Raw genomic sequence first — 20,929 nt, forward strand, 5'->3', positions numbered from 1 at the left:
TGGGGGGGTGTGGATGTATCTGAGAGGAAGAGACTGCAGGAGAATGGACAGGTGAAGGGGGCTGAATGGATGAGGGAGGTTGGAAAGGAACATGAGTGAGTGAGAGAGGAAGGTGGGGGCGAGAGGAAGAGGCCTGGAAAAGAAGACAGGGTGGGTGTGAGATGTAGAGGGAACAAGCAAGGGAGTGTTAGTAAGAGAGGGTGGATAACAGGTGTATTGAGTAAACATGAACTGCAGAATCATATAGGATGGAAAAGGCCCTTCAGCCCATAGAATCTGAACTACCAAGCGTATGGTAAATTACCCTAGTCTTGCTTTACTGTCTAGGTCCATAGCCTTGAATGGTATGAGTATAACGGCTGGTTTCCCTTTGTGTGTCTCTCTCTCTCTCTCTCAAAAATAAGGGGATCACCGGACAGTGATCAGGAACAGGAACCATGGCTGATTTCCCCCCCTTCTCTCTCTAACCCAGGGATCACTTGACAGTAATCAGGAAGAAGATTGCTAAGCAATTCTGACCAGAGTCCTCACTGCACTGGCTACTGCAACAGTTTACTGATCGACATTCAAGTGCAACACTTCACAACAAAATATCGCATTCCTCATCTGAAGGATTTTTCAGCACTGACTTGTCTTTGAGTGGCCAGAACACTGCAATAAATCATTTGCTTTAAGTAATTCAAAAAGTATTAGGAAGCTCATCATGCATGCAATAAAATATAAAATAATAATTTATTGTCTATTAATTTCTATTTCTGTAGAACCACTGCTAATGACCATGAGGATTTAATGCTGTTTTTATAACCTCAACAGCACATTTAGATACATGAAAATGAGGCAGTCATATGGAGACACAGCACTTAGAACAGGCAAGTACTCCAACTTCAGTACCCAGCCAGGAGATTCAAAATAAAACAGCCTCATGGGCTGAACAGTGATGAACTCAGAGCAACCCAGGGGCAGTACATGGACAATTCAAAGATTATAGACTGGACATCCTGGATAATGCAGGACAAAATAAATAAAGGAGTAAAGAAAGGAGTGACTGATTACAAATTACATGTTACATGACTGGGAGAGAAGAGGGCACTGTTGGACAAAGAATACAAACAGCTGGCACCAACATAGCAATGCACACTGCAGAGTCCATGGATCTAAACAAGACTTTTAAAACAGAGTGACACTGAGGTCAGCCACGTTAAACACAGAGTGACACTGAGCTCACCCATGTTAAACACAGAGTGACCCATGGAAGTAAAGAAAATAGGTGTAGGAGTAGGCTATTCGGCCCTTTGAGCCTGCTCTGCCAGTCGATATGCTGATGGTGATCATCCAACTCAGTCCCCTGTTCCTGCTTTCTCCCCCATACCCTGCGATCCCTCCAGCCCTAGGAACTGTATCTAACTCCTTCTTGAAAACATTCAATATTTTGGGCAAAACCACTTTCTATAATAGAGAATTCCACAGGCTCCCCACACTCCGGGTGAAGATATTTCTCCTCAACTCGGTCCTAAAAGTCCTAACCTATATCCTTAGACTGTGACCCCCTGGGCCTGGTCTCCCTGGTTATAGGGAGCATCCTTCTTATATTTTCCCTATCTAGTACTGCTAGAAATTTGTAGGTCCATAATAAACCATCCCCCGCCACCCCAATCTTCTAAACTCCAGTGCATATAGTCCTACCTGATCCAGTCTCTCTTCAAAGGCTGTTCACACAGTACAGTGGAACAGCACAGGAACAGGCTCTTTAGCCCACTATTCCTGTGCCAACCATGATACCAACCCAAACTAATCCCATCTGTCTGCATTTGGTCCATATCACTGTTCACGTGTCTGTCTAAATGCCTCTAAAATGTCCCAGGCATCTACCATCATCTGTGTAAAACAATTTCCTCGCACATCTCCTTTAAACCTTCCCCCTCTCACCTTAAACCTATGCCCCTAATTCTATATATGACAGTTCATTGATTTAATGTCTTTGCTGAGAATTTATAGTGATTGATAGAACTGAGTGGCTTGCTTGGCCATTTCAGAAGGTAGCTGAGAGTCAGCTACATCACTGTGGGTCTGGAGTCACATAAAAGACATTTGTGAGCCAGATGGGTTTTTCTGACAATCTATAATGGTTTCACTGTCATCAGTAGATTCTTTATTCCACACCAGAGTGACACTGAGATCTCTCTCTCTCACACACTCACGCACATCCGAGAGTGATGCTGAGCTCAGACACACTCACACTGAAGGGAGACTGAGATCAAAGAGACAGAGACACCACTCCCTATCCCCCTCAAGTGATGCTGAGATCAGACACACATCACAGTGACAATGATCTGGACAGCAGTTGGTATGCAGAGTTATCACACTTACTTAATATCACAGAACACAAAGAATGTCTGATGCAAACAGAAAGTGAAATGAAGTACCAGAAGGCATTTGTTCTCCAGAACTTGTCACATTCCTGGCCAAGCTGTTCTCGTCCAGCTATAACTATGCCATCTACCTGACATTGTGGAAAATTGCCCAGTTATGTTCTGTGCACAAAAAAACCAGGACTAATCCAAACACACAGACATAGAAGCTAGGAGCAGAAGTAGGCCATTCAGCCCATCAAACCTGATCCACCATTCAATATAATCATGGCTGATCTAGCTCAATGACCTAATCCCACCTTTCCCGATACCCTTGATCCCTTTAGCCACACCAGCGAAATCTATCTCCTTGTTGAAAACATATATTTTGAATGGTCAATCTGGCCAATTACTATCCCATCAATTTCCTCTTGATCATCAGTAAAGTGATGGAAACTATCATCGACAGTGCTATCAAGCAGCACCCGCTCCTGATCAGTGACACACAGTTTGAGTTTTGCCGGTGCTACTCAGTTCCTGATCTCATTCCAGCCTTGGTTCAAACATTGACAAAAGAGCTGAATTCCAGAGGGGAGATAAGACTAACAGCCTTGACATCTCGGCTACGTTTGACCAACGGTGGCATCAAGAGGCCTGCGCAACACTGGAATCAATGGGAACACTCTCCACTGGTCCTGGTGTTGGACTTGAATCCAGAGCTTACTAATTCAGAACGAGAGTTTTACTGTGAAGCCGAATAGACAATCATCACATTTGTACAATTGTTAGGTGCAGTCAGCTGGTCATTATGACAGAAATTAATAAATGATTTGTAAATTGTATTTTAAACTTTAATGCAATTATTTTTCTCGCTGTGAGTCCTACTTCACCAAGTATAGCAATAATCTTGGATAATTAACTCTCTCCCAGAATCATCAAGTCGTTACTGCACAGTGGGAGGCCTTTCAGCCCATCAAGTCCATGTCAACCTTACACAGAGCAGTCAAGACAGTTTCATTTCTCCTTCAATTCCCGCAGCCCTACACATTTGTAGCCATTAAGCCTGTTCAATCTCTGTCAAATCATAGATCATCTCCACCCTCATAGGCTGCCAGCAGCACAGTGCTACTGTGTCCTCACATTTTCCTCACAATCCCCTTCCACCCCACCCCGTGTCCTGTCCAAAACCTTCAATCTGTGACTCCTAGATTATTTACCATCAGCTGACAGGAACAGCTTTCCTTTGTCTACCTTTTCAAGACTGATCATAATCTTGTAGACCTTGACAGATCTCCTTGGCTCGAAAGTAAAAAACATCAGCTTTTTTAACTGAACCATGTAACTAAATTCAATTATCCCTGGATCAATTCTGGTGAAATGCCCTCTATACCTTCTTAAAGCCCGATGACGATAACTGTGTACACCACTCCATCTGTGGCCTTTTCTTAAAATATTCATTCCTAGGATGTGAGTATTGCTGACTGGTCCACCATTTATGACACCATCCTTAATTGCCCATTGAGGGTATAGTGGTGAGTTGCCTTCTTGAACCACTGCAGTCCATGTGATGTCGGTAAACCCATAATGCTCTCAAGGGGGGACTTCTAGGATATTGACCCAGCAATAATGACGGAATGGTGATGTATTTCCAAGTCAGGATGGGGAGTGGCTTGGAGGGGAACTTGCAGGGGATGGTGTTCCCATGTATTTGCTGCCCTTGTCCTTCGAGATGGAAGTGGTCATAAGTTTGGAAGGTGCTATCCAAGGATCTTTGTGAATCTCTTGTATATTATACACACTGCAGCTACTGAGCATCGGTGGTGGAGGGAGTGAATGTTTGTGGACGTGGTGCCAATCAAACAGGCTGCTTTGTCCTGGATGGTGTCAGGCTTCTTGAGTGTTATAGGGGCTGCACTCATCCCTGCAGTATTCCATCACACTCTTGACTTCTGCCTTAGATGATGGACAGGCTTTGGGGAGTCAGGAAATGAATTATTCCTAGTCTCTGACCTGCACTTATAGCCACTATGTTCATACCCCTGAGAAGGGATATGAAAAAAGTAGTCAGTGACAGCAGAAATCACAAAACTAACAGGAACAGCTTAGAAAAATGCAAAAACAACACAGATCCTGTTGAATGGGAAAGATAGAAAGACCAGCAAAAGGACCACAAAGAGATTATAAGAGCTACTAAAAGGGATTATGAAAGGAAACATACCAGGGACATCAAATTCAGTAAGAAGGCATGTTATAGTTACATAAAGGAAAAGTGGTTGCTGAGGAGCAATGTTGGCCTACTAAAGACTGAAATTGGGGATCCTGTCAATAACAATGGGGAAAAGGCAGACATACTGAATAATTACCTTGCCTCAATATTTACAGTAGAAATGCAAAATAGCTTGCCAGAAGTCGCAAGTAAATTAATAATGGATCGGGGACAGAGACTGAATGAAATTAACATACGTTAAACATCAATAATGAGGAAATTACTGGAATTAATGAGTAATAAATTCCCAGGGTTTAAACAGTTTCCATGTTAAAGGAAGTATGGGAGCACATTGTCAACGTCCTAACTATAATCTTTCAGAGTTCCCTACATTCAGAAGTCATCTCTATGGATTGGATAATTGCACATATGCCTCTGCTTTTTAAGAAGGGTGGGAGAGGAAAACCAGGGAATTACAGACCAGTTAACCAAACATCTATGGCAGAGAAATTGTTGGAGTCTATAATTAAGGATGTACTAACTGAACACATTGATTCACTTAATCAGGAAGAGAACCATGAATTCATGATAGGTAGGTCATGCTTGACTAACGTCACTGAATCTTTTGAAGAGCTCGCTATGGAAATGGACAGAGGAATGTCTATGGATGCTGTTTATAAAGACTTCCATAGGCTGTCAGGGTTGACATGGCTGGGAAATAGGTTGAGTGATAGGCAACAGAAAGTAGGGATAATGGGTAGGTACTCAAACTGGCAGCATATGACCAGTGCTGTCCCACACAGATCTGAGTTAGGGCCTCAATTATTGACATTATTTGTTAATGATTGTAGAATGGCACAGAAAGTCATATATCCAATTTGTTGATGTCACAAAGTTAGGTGACATTGTAGACAGCAAAAACATAGTATAAAATTACAAAGAGACTTAGACTAGATGAATGAGCAAAACTCTGACAGATGGAGTTCAATGGAAGCCAGTATGAGGTTATCCATCATTTTGGACTGAAAGCATAGATCAGTGTATTTTGTAGATGGTATGAAGTTAAACACAGTGGATGTTCAGAGACTTGGAAGTCCAGGTGCTTTTTTGCATGCCTCCCACCCCAGTTATACTTTCTTCCACCCTCTTCTATCAGGCAGATACAGAAGCATTAAAACACATATCAACAGATTCAAGAGCAGCTTCTTCCCTGCTGTTATCAATTTTGTAAACAACCTTTCATACGTTAGAGTTGATCTTTCCCTGCATTTTCTCTGTAGCTGCAACACTATATTTTGCATTCTGTTCTATTACCCCTGATGTACTGACAGAAGGTATTATTTGCCTGGATAGCAGGCAAAACAATACTTTTCAGTGTATCTCGGTACGTGACAATAACAAATCAAGTCAAATCAATTCAAAATGCCACTAACAGGTGCAGAAAATAATCAAGGAAACTAATGAAATGCTGGGTTTTAAAACTAGAAGACAGGAGTATAGGGATACAGAAGTTATACAGCAGCTATATAAAATCATGATTAGGTGCTAATTGGAGAACAGTGAGCAGATCTGAGCAACACACCTTTGGGAAGATATACTGGCCTTGGAGGGAGCAAAAATTAGATTGACAAGAAATATACCTGGTCTTCAGGAGTGAAGTTACAAAGAAAGATCATACATATTAGGACTGTTTTCTCTAGAATTAAGGAGGTTAAGGGATGATTGGATTGACGTTTTCAAGATAATTAACAAAAAATGACAGGGTAGATAAAAGTAAACTTTTCTAGAATTAAGGGACATGGTCTAAATGTTAAGGCCAGACCGTTCAGGAGTGATGTTAGGAAGCACTTCTACACACAAACGGTGGAAGAGGTTTGGAACTCTCTTCTACAAAGGGCTGTTGATGCTGGATTAGTTGTTAGTTTTCAACTGGAGATAGATAATGTTTTCATTAAGCAACGGTATTAAAAGGCAGATACATGTAGTTAGGCCAACTATTAGCCATGATCTCATTGAACGATGTAACACGCTCAAGAGGTTGAATAGCCTATTCCAGTGTAGAAAGTGAGGACTGCAGATGCTGGAGATCAGAGTCAGTGTCAAAGTCTCTTCTAACTACTCCTGTTCCTAGGTATGGCTATGATATAGAGGAGCCGGTGTTGGACTGAGATGGACAATGTTAACAATCAGTCTAGATTAGAGTGGTGCTGGAAAAGCACAGCAGGTCAGGCAGCATCTGAGCAGCAGGAAAATCGATGTTTAGGGCAAAAGCCCTTCATCAGGAATGAAGGGCTTTTGCTCAAAACGTAGATTTTCCTGCTGCTCAGATGCTGCCTAACCTGCTGTGCTTTTCCAGCACCACTCTAATCTAGATTCTGATTTCCAGCATCTGCAGTCCTCACTTTTTCCAAAGTTAAAAAATCACATAACACCAGGTTATAATCCAACAGGTTTACTTGGAAGCACTAGCTTTCGTAGCGATGCTTCTTCATCAGGTAGCTATGGAACAGGATCACTAAAAAGTCACAACAAAGAAACGAAACTGCAAGAACAACCTGACATTGACCTTGAAAAAGGTCAATGGCAAAAGCACAAACAACCGTGCAAAGTCCTCCTCATGAACATCTGGGGGAGATTGGGAGAGCTGTCTCACAGACTAGTCAAGCAACAGCCCAACATAGTCATTCTTATGGAATCATACCTTACAGATAACACGCCAGACACGACCATTACCATCCTAAGATAAGTCCTGTTCCACCTGCAGGACAGACCCAGCAGAGGTGGTGGCACAGTGGGATACAGCTGGGAGAGAGTTTCCCTGGGAGTCCTTCACATTGACGCGGACTCCATGAGGTCTCATGGTTTCAGGTTAAACATGAGCAAGGAAACATCTTACTGGTTACCACGTACCGTCCTCCTTCGGCTGATGAATCAGTATCCTCCATATTAAACAACACTTGGAGGAAGCACAGGGGGTGGCAAGAGCACAAAATGGATTCTGGGTGGGAGATTTCAATGTTCACCACCAAGAGTGGCTCGGCAGCAGCATTACTGATCGAGCTGGTCGGATCCTGAAGGATATAACGGCCAGACTGGGTCTGCAGCAGGGGGTAAAAGTACCAACAAGTGGAAAAAACATTCTTGACCTCATCCTTTCTAATCTTCCGGCTGCAGAAGCATCTGTCCATGACAGTATCGGTAAAAGTGACCAGCTCACTGTCCTTGTGGAGACAAAGTCTCGCCTTCACATTGAGAAGTACCCCCACCGTGTTGTGTGGCACTATCACTATGCTAAATGGGATAGACTTTGAACCGATCTAGCAGCTCAACACTGGGTGTCCGTGATGCACTGTGGACCATTAACAGAAGCAGAACTGGACTCCAGCACAATCTGTAACCTCATGGCCCAGCATATCCCCCATTCAACCATTACCATCAAGTCAGGGGATCAACCCTGGTTCAATGGAGAGTGCAGAAGGGCATGCCAAGAGCAGCACCAGGCATATCTAAAAATGAGATGTCAACCTGGTGAAGACACCAAATAGGACTACTTGCCAAACGGCATAAACAGCAAGAGATAGACAGAGCTAAACGATCCCACAACCAAAGGATCAGATCTAAGCTCTGCAGTCCTTCCACACCCAGTTGTGAATGGTGGTGGATAATTCAACAACTCAATGGAGGAGAAGACTCTACAAATATCCCCATCCTCAATGATGGAGGAGCCCAGCACATCAGTGCAAAAGATAAGGCTGAAATATTTGCAGTAACCTTCAGTCAGAAATGCCAAGTGGATGATCCATCTCGGGCTCCTCCAGTGGTCCCCCGCATCACAGATACAGTCTCCAGACAATTCGATTCACTCCATGTGATGTCAAGGAATGGCTGGAGGCACTGCAAAAGCAATAGGGCCTGATAACATTCCCGCAATAGTTCTGAAGACGTGTGCTTCAGAACTTGCTGCTCCCCTAGTCAAGCTGTTTCAGTACAGTTACAACACTGGCAACTACCCGACAATGTGGGAAATTTTCCAGGTATGTCCTGTACACAAAAAGCAGGACAAATCCAACCTGGCCAATTACTGCCCAGTCTCCTCTCCATCATCAGTAACGTGATGGAAGGGTCATCAACAGCGCTATCAAGCAGCACCCGCTCAGCAACACCCTGCTCAGTGACATCCAGTTTGGGTTTCACCAGAGGTCACTCAGCTCCTGATCTCAGTACAGCCTTGGTTTAAACATGGACAAAACAGCTGAATACTAGAGGTGAAATGAGAGTGACAGCCCTTGACATCAAGGTCGCATTTGACCAGGTATGGTATCAAGGAGTCCTAGCAAAACTGGAATTAATGGGTATCACGGGACAAACACTCTGCAGGTTAGAGTCATATCTGGCACAAAAGAAGATGGTTGTGATTGTGGAGAGTTAATCATCTCAGCTCCAGGACATCTCTGCAGGAGTCCCTCAGGGTAGTGTCCCAGGCCCAACAATCTTTAGCTGCTTCATCAATGGCCTTTCCTCCATCCTAAAGTCAGAAGTGGAGATGTTCGCCGATGATTGCACAGTGTTTGGCACAATCATGATTCCTTAGATACTGAAGCAATCCGTGCTCAAATCCAACAAGATCTGGACAATATCCAGACTTGGGTTGACAAATGGCAAGCAACATTCGAACCACACAAATGACAGACAATGACCATCACCAATAAAAGACACTCTAACCACCGTCCCTTGACATTCAACAGTATTAACATCACTGAATTCGCCACTGCCAGCATCCACGGGGTTATCATTGACCAGAAACTCAACTGGACTCACCACATAAACACAGTGGCTACAAGAGCAGGTCAGAGATTAGGGACAGTGCGGTGAGTTACTCATCTCCTGACACCCCAAAGCCTGTCCACCATCTACAAGGTACAAGTCAGGAATGTGATGGAATACTCCCCACTTGCCTGGATGTGGGCAGCTCCAGCAACACTCAAGAAGTGTGACACCATCCGGGACAAAGCAACCTGCTTATTGGCACCACATCTACAAACATTCAATCCCTTCACCACCGGCGCTCAGTAGCAGCAGTGTGTACTATCTACAAGATGCACTGCAGAAATTCAACAAAGGTCTTTAGACAGCAGCTTCCAAACCCAAGACCACTTCCACCTAGAAGGACAAGGGTAGCAGGTACTTGGGAACACCACATGCGGCAAATTCCCCTCCAAGGCACTCATCACCCTAAGTTGGAAATATAATGCCGTTCCTTCACAGTTGTTGGGTCAAAATCTTGGAATTCCCTCCCTATCGGCATTGTGGGTCAACCAACAGCACATGGTCTGCAGCAATTCAAGAAGGCAGCTCACCACCACCTTCTCAAGGGCAAACAGGGATGGGCTATCAATACTGGCCAGCCAGTGACTCTCAAGGCCCACAAATGAATAATAAAAAAAATCAGACACAGAATTTATAGCAAAAGATTACAGTATCAGGCAACTGAAATGATATATTGAACAAACCCAGATTGCTGTTAAGTCTTTTGTCTTTTAGAATGGGCTGCAGGTTTCGGTTCATTAATATGTAAATCCCAGAACTTCTTTTAAGTCACATTCACGAGATAACTTAAGGTTTTATTAAAAAAGGTGATAATTCAGCTCAGACAATGCACTAAAGGTGGGAGGTTAGACTGGCTCCATTTCCAAAGTATGAATTTATAAAATATTACATTGACTGCCTGCAGATTGTGCACATTTTGAGAAAAATATAATGCATCTGCAAATATAATTCTGCAAATGCAAATTTACCCCACAGACTTTTTGTGTGTGTGTGTGCATGAGAGAGAGAGTGTGAATGTGTGCTGCATCCTCAGAGCTCACCCTCCCACCCTGCTTCATGTCTTCTGCAAACTTGGAGATATTACTTTTACTTTGCATATCCAAATCATTTAAATTGTGAACAGCTGGGGTCCAAGCATTGTTCACTGTAGTGCCTCATTAGTCCCTTCCTGTCATTTGGGAAAAGACCTGTTTATTCCTACTCTTCGTTTCCTGTCTGCTAACCACTTCTCTCTCTCCACGTCAGTGCAAGACCCCAAATCTCATGTGCTTTAATTCTAGTTGCCAAACTCTTATGTAAGTCTTTATCAAAAACCTTCTGAAAGTCCATGTAAACCACATCCACTGATTCCCCATTACTGACTCCATTAGTTATACTCAAACAAAAATAAAAGTGCTTTTATGCAGAGCATTCATTGTCAGTTCAAGAATGTGGTCACATATTTAATAAGCTGAAATCAAATACTTACATGTAAACTGGGATGGTAGGTCAAAACACCATTATCACAGAGTGTCACATACTTCTTCTTCCATTCTTTGTTCAGTGACTTCCCACTCCTCTTCAACAGAATCCCCTAAAGGACAAAAACACAAAGTCAGAACTACATATTCCAACAGGAAGAGGAAACTTCATATTCTAAATGGATACACCAACAGACTTTCGGGGCTTGGCTGAATTTTCATGACAGATACATGAATCACATGATTACAGCAGAGCATTGCTCAAGGCTGTGGTAGCGTTTGCTGAGGTTTATTCTTTCATTTAGGGAGGAATGGGTTTTGCAGCTATCAAAAGTGTCTAATGTTTCAAACGCTAATATCTGTACAGAGTTTAACTGCATTGTCAACTACTATCAGTGATCTATGACAAGAGGAACAGTGTGAGTCAATACCAGTAATGATAGCAGTACAAAGTCTTTGGGACAGGGGATCTCAATCACAGTGCAGATGAACACCATGGCTCACTACTACTACTAATTAATGAAAACACTTTATCAAGCTACAGGCATGGAGGGAAGTGCACCAGCCAATTTGTGCAACAGAACCACACAAACAGAAATGAGGTGGAGGTGAAGGGTCAGCGGTATTGTTGCTGCACTAGGAACCCAGAGATTTGGGTAATGCTCTGGCAACACAGCTCAAATCACATCATGGCAAATGTGAAATTTAAAATGAAAAAAATAGCTGAAATTACAAAACTATGAAACCATTGTGAATTACTGAACTTTCATCGATTCTTGGAAGGAAGTCTGCCATCCTCACCATACTGCCACATTGGCAACACGCAACTCCAGACTTCCAGGAATGAAAAGGACTCTGAACTGCTCTCTGAAATAGCCTAGCAAGACACTCGATTTTATTAAATCACTGAAAAATCTCAAAAAAGGAATACAACAGGGCAAATAACCTGGCACTGGCCGAGATTCCAGAAATGATAATGACAAGCTCAACCCTATAAAGTACTCCTTATTTACATCTAGGGGCTAGTGCCAAAATTGGGAGAGCTGCCTCACACATTAGTCAATCAACAGTTTGACACAGTCATACTCACAGAATCATATCTTATAGACAATATCCCATACACGAATATCACCACCACCATCTCTTGGTATGGTCTGTCTCACTGGCACAGATGGTGGCAGAGTGATGTATGGTTGGGTGTAGAGAGGTGCACTGGGAATCTTCAACATTGACTACGTACACACGAGTAGCATCAAATGAAACATGGACAAGGACACATGCTGCTGATTACCATCACTCCCTCCCGCCTCAAAGCTTGTGAATAAATACGCCTCCCTGTTGAACACCATTAACAGGAAACATTATCATAGATATATCGAGATCTACAGAACAGATAACAGGGGGATTTCAATGTCCACTGTCAAGAGTGGCTCAGCAACAGCACTACTGATAGAGCTGGTCAGGTCCAAAAGGACATAGCGGAGGTGAGTTTGGGTTCCCAGCAGCTTCTGCATGGACAAGATGCTCATAGCGACAACTCATGGTTGCTGCAGCGAAGGTGAGTTTGGACCCAGTACATGACCCAATGGGATTAGCAGCATCAGCGTGGTGGGCCTAAAACAGACTCATGATGGCGACAGAGTTGAGTTTGGGCCAATGTAGTACTGGGGGTCATCAGTGGCATCTGCACTGGTGAGGCCCAGCGAGGGTTAATAGTGGCAAGAGCACAATGGAGATGAGATGGCACTGAAGAGTGGCAGCAATGCAGTGAAGGGGACATGTGCCTAGCAACAAGGGTCATCATGGAGGACTGTATAGACTGTAATAACATTTTTGTTATTTCTTTATTTTTCTGCCTTTATAGTCTATGTTTTGGTTTATTTTTGTTTTGATTTAGTATTGTTTTAGGATGGCGCTTGAGACTGGCAATACTATACAACACCTTTCAGTGTATTTTGTAACAAAATACATGTGATGATAAATAAATAAATCTAATCAAATCAAATCACTGCTCGACTGGGTCTGTGACAGGTGGCAAAAGAAAAACATATTTGATGTCATCCTCACCAATCTGCCAGCTGCAGATGCTTCCGTCCATGACAGTATAGGACAGAGTGACCACAGCATAGTCTGTGCGGAGACCAAGACCTGCCTTCACATTGAGAGTAACATCCATCGTTTTGTGTAGCATGATCACCGTGCCAAATGGGACTGACTTTCAACATATCTAGCAGCTCAACATTGGGTATCCATGAGGCGCTGTTGGCCATCAACAGCAGCAGAATTATACTCCAGCACAATCTGTCACTTCATGACCTGGCATATCCCCCATTCAACCATTACCATCAAGCCAGGGGATCAACCCTGGTACAATGGAGAGTGTAGGATGGCATGCCAGGAGCATACCTAAAAATGAGATATCAATCTGGTGAAGTTACCAAACAGCATCACTTGCTTGCCAAACAGCATAAGCAACAAGTGATGGACAGAGCTAAGTGATCCCACAACCAATGAACCAGATCTACTCTCTGCAGTTTTGCCACTTTCAGTCATGAATAGTGGTGGACAATTAAATAACTCACTGGAGAGGGAGAGTCTATAAGTATCCCTACCTTTAATGACAGAAGAACACAACACATCAGTGTAAAAGATAAGGCTGAAGCAGTCACAGAAATCTTCACACAGAGGTGCCAAGTAGATGATCTCCCTTGGTCTCCTCCATTGGTCCTCAGCATTACAGATACCAGTCTTCAGCCAATTCAATTCACTCCAGATGATATCAAGAAACAGTTGGAGGCACTGGATACTCCAAAGGCAATGGTCACTGACAGTACTTCTAGATGGAAGTCATCATGGGTTTGGAGTGTGCTGTCTGAGGAGCTTTGATGAATTTCTGCAGCGCATCTTGTAGATGGTACACACTGCTGCTACTGAGCATTGGAGATGGAGGGAGTGGATGCTTGTGGATATGGTGCCAATCGAGTGGGCTGCTTTGTCCTAGATGATGTCAAGCTTCTTGAGAGTTGTCGGAGCTACGTTCATCTGGGTAAGTGGGGAGTATTCCATCGTACTCCTGACTTGTGCCTTGTAGATGGTGGGACAGGCTTTGGGGAGTCAGGAGGTGAGTTACTCACTGCAGCATTCCTAGCCTCTGACCTGCATGTGTAGCCATTGTGTTTATATGGTGAGTCCAGTTGAGTTTCTGGTCAATGGCAACCCCAATAAATGTCAAGGTGTGGTGGTCAGATTGTCTTTACTGGACATGGTAACTGCCTTGCACTTGTATGACTTGCCATTTTTCAGCCCAAACCCAGATAAAATCCAGATCTTGTTGCATTTGGACACAGTCTGTTTCAATATCAGAGGAGTCATGAAAGGTGCTGAACATTGTGCAATCATCAGCGAACATTCCCACTTATGATCCTTTTTCTGTTTTCATTCATGGCACGTGTGGGTTGTTGGCTGGGCCAGCATGTCTTGCCCATCCCTAGTTTCTCTCACGAGGAGAGTGCTGAGCTGCCTGCTTGAATTGTTGCATAATAGAGGCAGGCTATTGATGAAGCGGCTGAAGACGTTTGGGACTAGGACACTGGCTGGAGGAACTCCTGCAGAGATGTCCTGGAGCTAAAATGAAACAACCACAAACATGTCCCTTGTGCTAGGTATGACTCCAATCCGTGGATAGTTTACCCCCTGATACCCACTGATTCCAGTTTTGCCAGGGCTTTTTGATGCCACATTCAGTTGAATGCAGTCTTGATGTCAAGGGTTGTCACTCTCATTTCATCTCTGGAGTTCAGCTCTTTTGTCCATTTTTGAACCAAGGCTGTAATTAGCCCAGGAGCTTAATGGCCTTGGTGAAACACCAACTGGTTCCAGATTTTTGCTGAGCCGGTGTTATTGATAGCACTGCTGATCCCACCTTCCAGTACTTTACGAATGATCAAGAATAGATCTTTTGTAGACTGGAATCACAGAACATAAAACATAGAAAAGTACAGCACAGAACAGGCCCTTCGGCCCACGATGTTGTGCCGAGGATTAATCCTAATCTAAAATAAAATAACCAAACCTACTCGGCCCTCAATTCACTGCTGTCCATGTGCATGTCCAGCAGTTGCTTAATGACTCTATTTCCACCACCACAGCTGGCAACGCATTCCATGCATTCACAACTCTCTGCATAAAGAACCTACCTCTGACATCTCCTCTGTACCTTCTTCCTAACATCTTAAAACTATGACCTCTTGTCCCAGTCAATTCTGCCCTGGGGCAAAGTCTCTGGCTATCCACTCTATCCATGCCTTTCATTATCTTGTATACCTCGATCAGGTTACCTCTCTTCCTCCTTCCCTCCAGAGAGAAAAGTCCGACTCAGTCAATCTCTCCTTATAAGCCCTCCAGTCTAGGCAGCATCCTGGTAAACCTTCTTTGCACCCTCTCCAAAGCCTCTGCATCTTTCCTATAATAGGGTGACCAGAACGGGACACAATATTCCAAGTGTGGTCTCACCAGGGACTTGTAGAGCTGTAGCAAAACCTCGTGGCTCTTAAACTCGATCCCCCTGTTAATGAAAGCCAAAACACCATACGCTTTCTTAACAACCCTATCCACCCAGGGGGCAACTTTGAGGGATCTATGTACTTGAACACCAAGATCCCTCTGTTCCTCCACACTGCCAAGAATCCTGTCTTTAATCCTATATTTAGCATTCAAGTTCCACCTTCCAAAATGCATCACTTTCCATTTATCCAGGTTGAACTCCATCTGCCATTTCTCAGCCCAGCTCTGAATCCTGTCTGTGTTGCGCTGCAGCCTGCAATAGCCAGCAATACTATCAACGGCATCTCCAACCTCATCGGCAAACTTACTAACCTACCCCTTAACCTCCTCATCCAAGTCATTTATAAAAACAACAAAGAGCAGAGGCCCAAGAACAGAGCCCTGCGGGACCCCACTCAACACAGACCTCCAGACAGAATACTTTCCATCTACAACCACTCTCTGTCTTCTGTCAGCCAACCAATTTTGAATGCAGATAGCTAAATCTCCCTCTATCCCATATCTCCTGACTTTATGAATGAGCCTACCGTGGAGAACCTTATCAAATCCCTTGCTGAAGTCTACATACACCACATCCACTGCTCGACCTTCGTCGACCTGTCTTGTCACCTCCTCAAAGAACTCAATAAGTTTTGTGAGGCATGACCTTTCCCTCACATAGCCATGCTGGCTGCCTTTAATCATGCTATGCTTTTTCAAATAGCCATAAATCCTTTCCCTCAGAATTCTTTCCAAAACCTTGCTGACCACAGATGTATGAATGACTGGTCTGTAATTTACAGGGATTTCCCTATTTCTCTTCTTGAAAGAAGGAACAACATTCATCTCCCTCCAATCCTCCAGTATGACTCCCGTGGAGAGTGAGGAAGCAAAGATCTTCACCAGCAGCTTAGCAACCTAGGATAAATCTGGTCTGGCCCTGGGGACTTATCAATCTTAATGTTTGCCAAAATTTCCAGCACATCAACTTCATCAATCTTGATCTGTTCCTCAAAGTTCTCATTCACAACAAGGTCCCTTTTCTCAGTGAAAACTGAAGCAAAAAACTCATTTAGGGCTTTCCTTATCTGCTCAGACTCCATGCACAAGTTCCCTCCGCTATCCCTGATCGGCCCTACCTTCTCCCTGATCATTCTCTTATTCCTCACGTATGAGTAAAATGCCTTTGGGTTCTCCCTAATCCTTCTTGCCAAACCTTTTTCGTGCCCCCTCCTGGCTGTCCTCAGTCCATTTCTGAGCTCCTTTCGAGCAAGCCTGTAATCCTTTAAAGCTGTGCTAGATCCTTGCTTTCTCCACCTTATGTAAGCTGCTTTCTTCCTTTTGACGAGAAGCTCCTCTGTTCTCATCATCCAAGGCTCCTTAATCTTACCTCTTCTTGCCTGTCTCAGAGGAATGAATTTGTGCATCACTTGCAACAACTGCTCCTTAAACAGTCTCCACATGTCTGCTGTGCCCTTTCTGTGGAACAACTGCTCCCAGTCTGTACTTCCCAACTCCTGTCTGATAGCCTCATAATTTTCTTTTACCTAATTAAATGTCTTCCCATGGTAACTATAAGACCATAACACATAGGAGTGGAAATAAGGCCATTCAGCCCATTGGGTCCACTCCACCATTCAATCATGGCTGATGGGCATTTCAACACCACTTACCTGCACTCTCTGCGTAGCCCTTAATTCCTTGCGAGATTAAGAATTTATCAATCTCTGCCTTGAAGATATTTAACTTTCCAGCCTCCACTGCGCTTCATGGCAATGAATTCCAGAGTCCTACCACTCCCTGGCCGAAGAAATGCCTCCTCATTTCCGTTCCAAATTGACACCCTCTAATTCCAAGCCTGTGCTCATGTGTCCCCGCCTGACAGAAACAAATTCCCTCACATAGCCATGCTGGCTGCCTGGCTTTCACCCTTTCTAAGCCATGCATTAACTTCTAAGTTTCTATTAGATCTCCCCTCAACCTTCTGAACTCTAATGAATACAATCCCAGGATCCTCAGGTGTTCATCTTATGTTAGGCCTTCTATTCCAGGGATCATCCATGTGAATCTCCGCTGGACATGCTCCAGTGCCAGTATGACCTTCCTGAGGTGTGGGGCCCAAAACTGGACGCAGTATTCTAAATGGGGCCTAACCCGAGCTTTATAAAGACTCAGTAGTACTGAGTACTGAGCACTCAGTAGCACCTGCTCCTTTCCTCTCCATGGCTATGGTAAATGTGAGGCAGTTATGGTCACTGTCACCAAAGTGTTCTCCCATCGCGAGATTTTATAGCTGACATTTGGACCATTCTCTGTTTCTGATGCCAAAGGCTTTAGACGACATTTCACAACATGAAAAGCAAAGGGAAAAACTAAGATCAGCTGGACAGTTGAGCTTCTCAATTCTACAACCCTCCCACCTGGCAGGGAGGGGGAATACATTGACTTACAGGAGTAAGATCAATATTTCAGGACTCAGAATCACTGTGAGTGAGGGAGCTGAGGTGACATGAGAACCCTGAGGATATAACTTTTCACCATTTATATAAATGATTTGGATATCAACATAGGAGGTATAGTTAGTAAGTTTGCAGCTGACACCAAAATTGGAGGAGTAGTGGACAGTGAAGAAGGTTACCTCAGATTACAACGGGTTCTTGATCAGATGGGCCAATGGACTGAGGAGTGGCAGATGCGAGTTTAATTTAGATATATGCAAGGTGCTGCATTTTGGGAAAGCGAATCTTAGCAGGACTTCCTTGGACCAGCATATAAGTCTCCAGGGCAGAGCTCTGGGATTGTAGAGTGCAGGTCCTGATGGTGCAGGAGAGCTGGGACTATTATAACCATGTCCTCACTGCAGTCATAGAAATGTGGAGGACGGAAACAGACCCTTCAGTCAACTCCTGAAAGGTAAGGTCCTGGGGAGTGTTGCTGAACAAAGTGACCTTGGAGTGCAGGTTCATAGCTCCTTGAAAGTAGAGTCTTAGGTAGATAGGATAGTGAAGAAGGCGTTTGGTATGCTTTCCTTTATTGGTCAGAGCATTGAGTATAGCAGCTGAGAGGTCATGTTGTGGCTGTACAGGACATTGGTTAGGCCACTTTTGGAATATTGCATGGAATTCTGGACTCCTTCCAATTGGAAGGATGTTGTGAAACTTGAAAGGGTTCAAAAAAGCTTTTTAAGGATGTTGCCAGGGTTGGAGGATTTGAGCTATAGGGAGAAGTTGAATGTGCTGGGGCTGTTTTCCCTGGAGCGTCAAAGGCTGAGGTGTGACATCATAGAGATTTATAAAATCATGAGGGGCGTAATATTAGATATTAGGTTACTACAGTGTGGAAACAGGCCCCCAAGTCCACACCGACCCTCCGAAGAGAAACCCACCCTCCTATATTTACTCCTGACTAATCCACCTAACACTACGGGGAATTTAGCATGGCCAATTCACCTAACCTGCATATCTTTGAACTGTGGAAGGAAAGCGGAGCACCTGGAGGAAACCCACGCAGTCACAGGGAGACTATGCAGACTCCACCCAGACAGTTGCCAGAAGCAGGAATTGAACCGGGGTCTTTGGTGCTGTGAGGCAGCAGTGCTAACCACTGTGCCACCGTGCCGCATGGATAGGATAAATGGACAAAGTATTTTCCCTGGGGTGGAGGAGTCTAGAACTAGAGGGCATAGGTTTAGAGCAAGAGGGGAAAGATATAAAAGGGACCTAAGGAGCAACTTTTTCAGGCAGAGGTTGGTGCGCCTATGGAATGAGCTGCCAAAGGAAGTGGTGGAGGCTGGTACAATTGCAACATTTAAAAGGCATCTGGATAGGTATATGAATAGGAAGGGTTTAGAGGGATATGGGCCAAGTGCTGGCAAATGGGACTAGATGGGGAGTTGACCAAAGGAGCTGTTTCCGTCCTGCACATCTCTATGAGTGCAGCGAGGACATGGTTATAGTAGTCCCAGCTCTCCTGCACCCTCAGGACCTACGCTGTACAATCCCAGAGCTCTGGCCTGGAGACTTCTATATCAGATCTGATTGGAAGCCGAAGCTCCAAGTTTGTGGCTGAATGGTTGCTGATGGCAATGTTCGAACGGTTAATGAACAGATTGTCAGTACAGTCACAACCCCAGAGTCTCAGTGCTTCCCCAGCTCTGTTACACAGTAAGTGTTCAGTAAAGAGAAGCAGCAAGTGTCTGGGGACAGACGGATTATAGAATGGTAGGTGGTAGACTCCAGAAGTAGGAGGTTCATGGCAAGCGTGGGTCAGCAGGCAGGAGAGGGGCTGAGAGATGAATGCAAGGGTCAGCCTGGGTTGAAGCTTCAGGAAGAAGGTGAGTCCAATCTGGACGTAGATGGTGGGTCTGGTCAGGTCAGGATGTGCAGGCAGAGGGTGGGTGGGTCTGGTTGGGAGATACACTCTCTTCCCTCATCTCCCGACCACACCCACCCACCCTCTCCCTGCACCTCCTGCTCCTGACCCACCCACCCTCTCCCTGCACCTCCCGACCAGACACACTCACCCTCTCCTTGCACCTCCCGACCAGTCTCACCCACCCTCTCCCTGCATCTCCCGGCCAGACCCACCCACCCTCATCCTGCACCTCCCAGCCAGATCCACCCACCTCCTCCCTACATTCCTGACCAGACCCACCCACCCTCTCCTTGCACCACCTGACCAGAGGATATTGATAGTTTGGGACTCATTGATGGTAACACCATTGAATGTCAAGGGATAATAAGTAGATTTTCTCTTATTGAAGATAGTTATTGCCTGGCACTTGCACAAACCTGAATGATGTTTCAGGTCTTGGTGCATTCGGACATGGATTGCTTTAGTACCTAAACAGTGGAAGATGAACATAAGAACGAGGAGCAGGGTTATGCCACTAACACTTGGGTCTGCTCCACCATTCAGTAAGGTCATGGCTGTTTTGATTATAGCATCACATCCACTTTCCTGTCTTCACCATTGATTAAAGTAGACACCAATACTGTCATGGAACTACTTGTTCGCAGGTCCAGCTAATTCTGGAGCACATCTTCAATACTGAGATAGGATGTTATCAGAGTCCATTGCTTTTGCAGTATCCAACTGCAGAATGGGTTGAAGACTGGCATATGTAGAGAACTCAGGAGATGACAAAGATGGATCATCTGGCTGAAAATGCTGAATATGCTCGGCATCTCCCCATCCCATCATGTAAGTCAAATGTAGATCCACTAAATCAGAAATAGGGAATATTATAATGGGGAACAAAGAAATTGAAGAAGAATTAAACATATATTTTGGTTCTGTCTTCACAAAAGAAGGCCCAAATAACTACTCAAAGGCTGCTTAGGAAACCAAAGGCTGAGAGAGAGGGAGGAATTGAAGAAAATCGGTTAGAATTTAAAATAAAATGGTGCAAGAAAAATTAATGGGTTTGAAAATCAACAAGACCCCAGGTCCTGAAACTCTGTCATGTAATAGTAAAGGAAGTGGTCTTAGAATTATTGGTTGAATTAGAAGTGGTCATGTTCCAAAATTCCACTAACTCTTGAGCA

The 20,929-nt window shown here is 44.3% G+C and overlaps 1 protein-coding gene across 2 annotated transcripts in view; it reads right to left on the reverse strand.

The window, feature by feature from the left end:
* The window catches only part of agap3 (ArfGAP with GTPase domain, ankyrin repeat and PH domain 3), a 660,759-nt gene that overhangs the window by 158,380 nt on the left and 481,450 nt on the right, over window positions 1-20,929 (reverse strand). For both annotated transcript variants that reach the window (XM_043687549.1, XM_043687548.1), the window contains exon 10: window positions 10,850-10,954. In XM_043687549.1, the coding sequence (XP_043543484.1) occupies window positions 10,850-10,954 (105 nt within the window). The remainder of the gene's footprint in view (window positions 1-10,849; window positions 10,955-20,929) is intronic.

Source organism: Chiloscyllium plagiosum, chromosome 4 (assembly GCF_004010195.1).
Source record: "Chiloscyllium plagiosum isolate BGI_BamShark_2017 chromosome 4, ASM401019v2, whole genome shotgun sequence".
Taxonomy (NCBI): Eukaryota; Metazoa; Chordata; class Chondrichthyes; order Orectolobiformes; family Hemiscylliidae; genus Chiloscyllium; species Chiloscyllium plagiosum.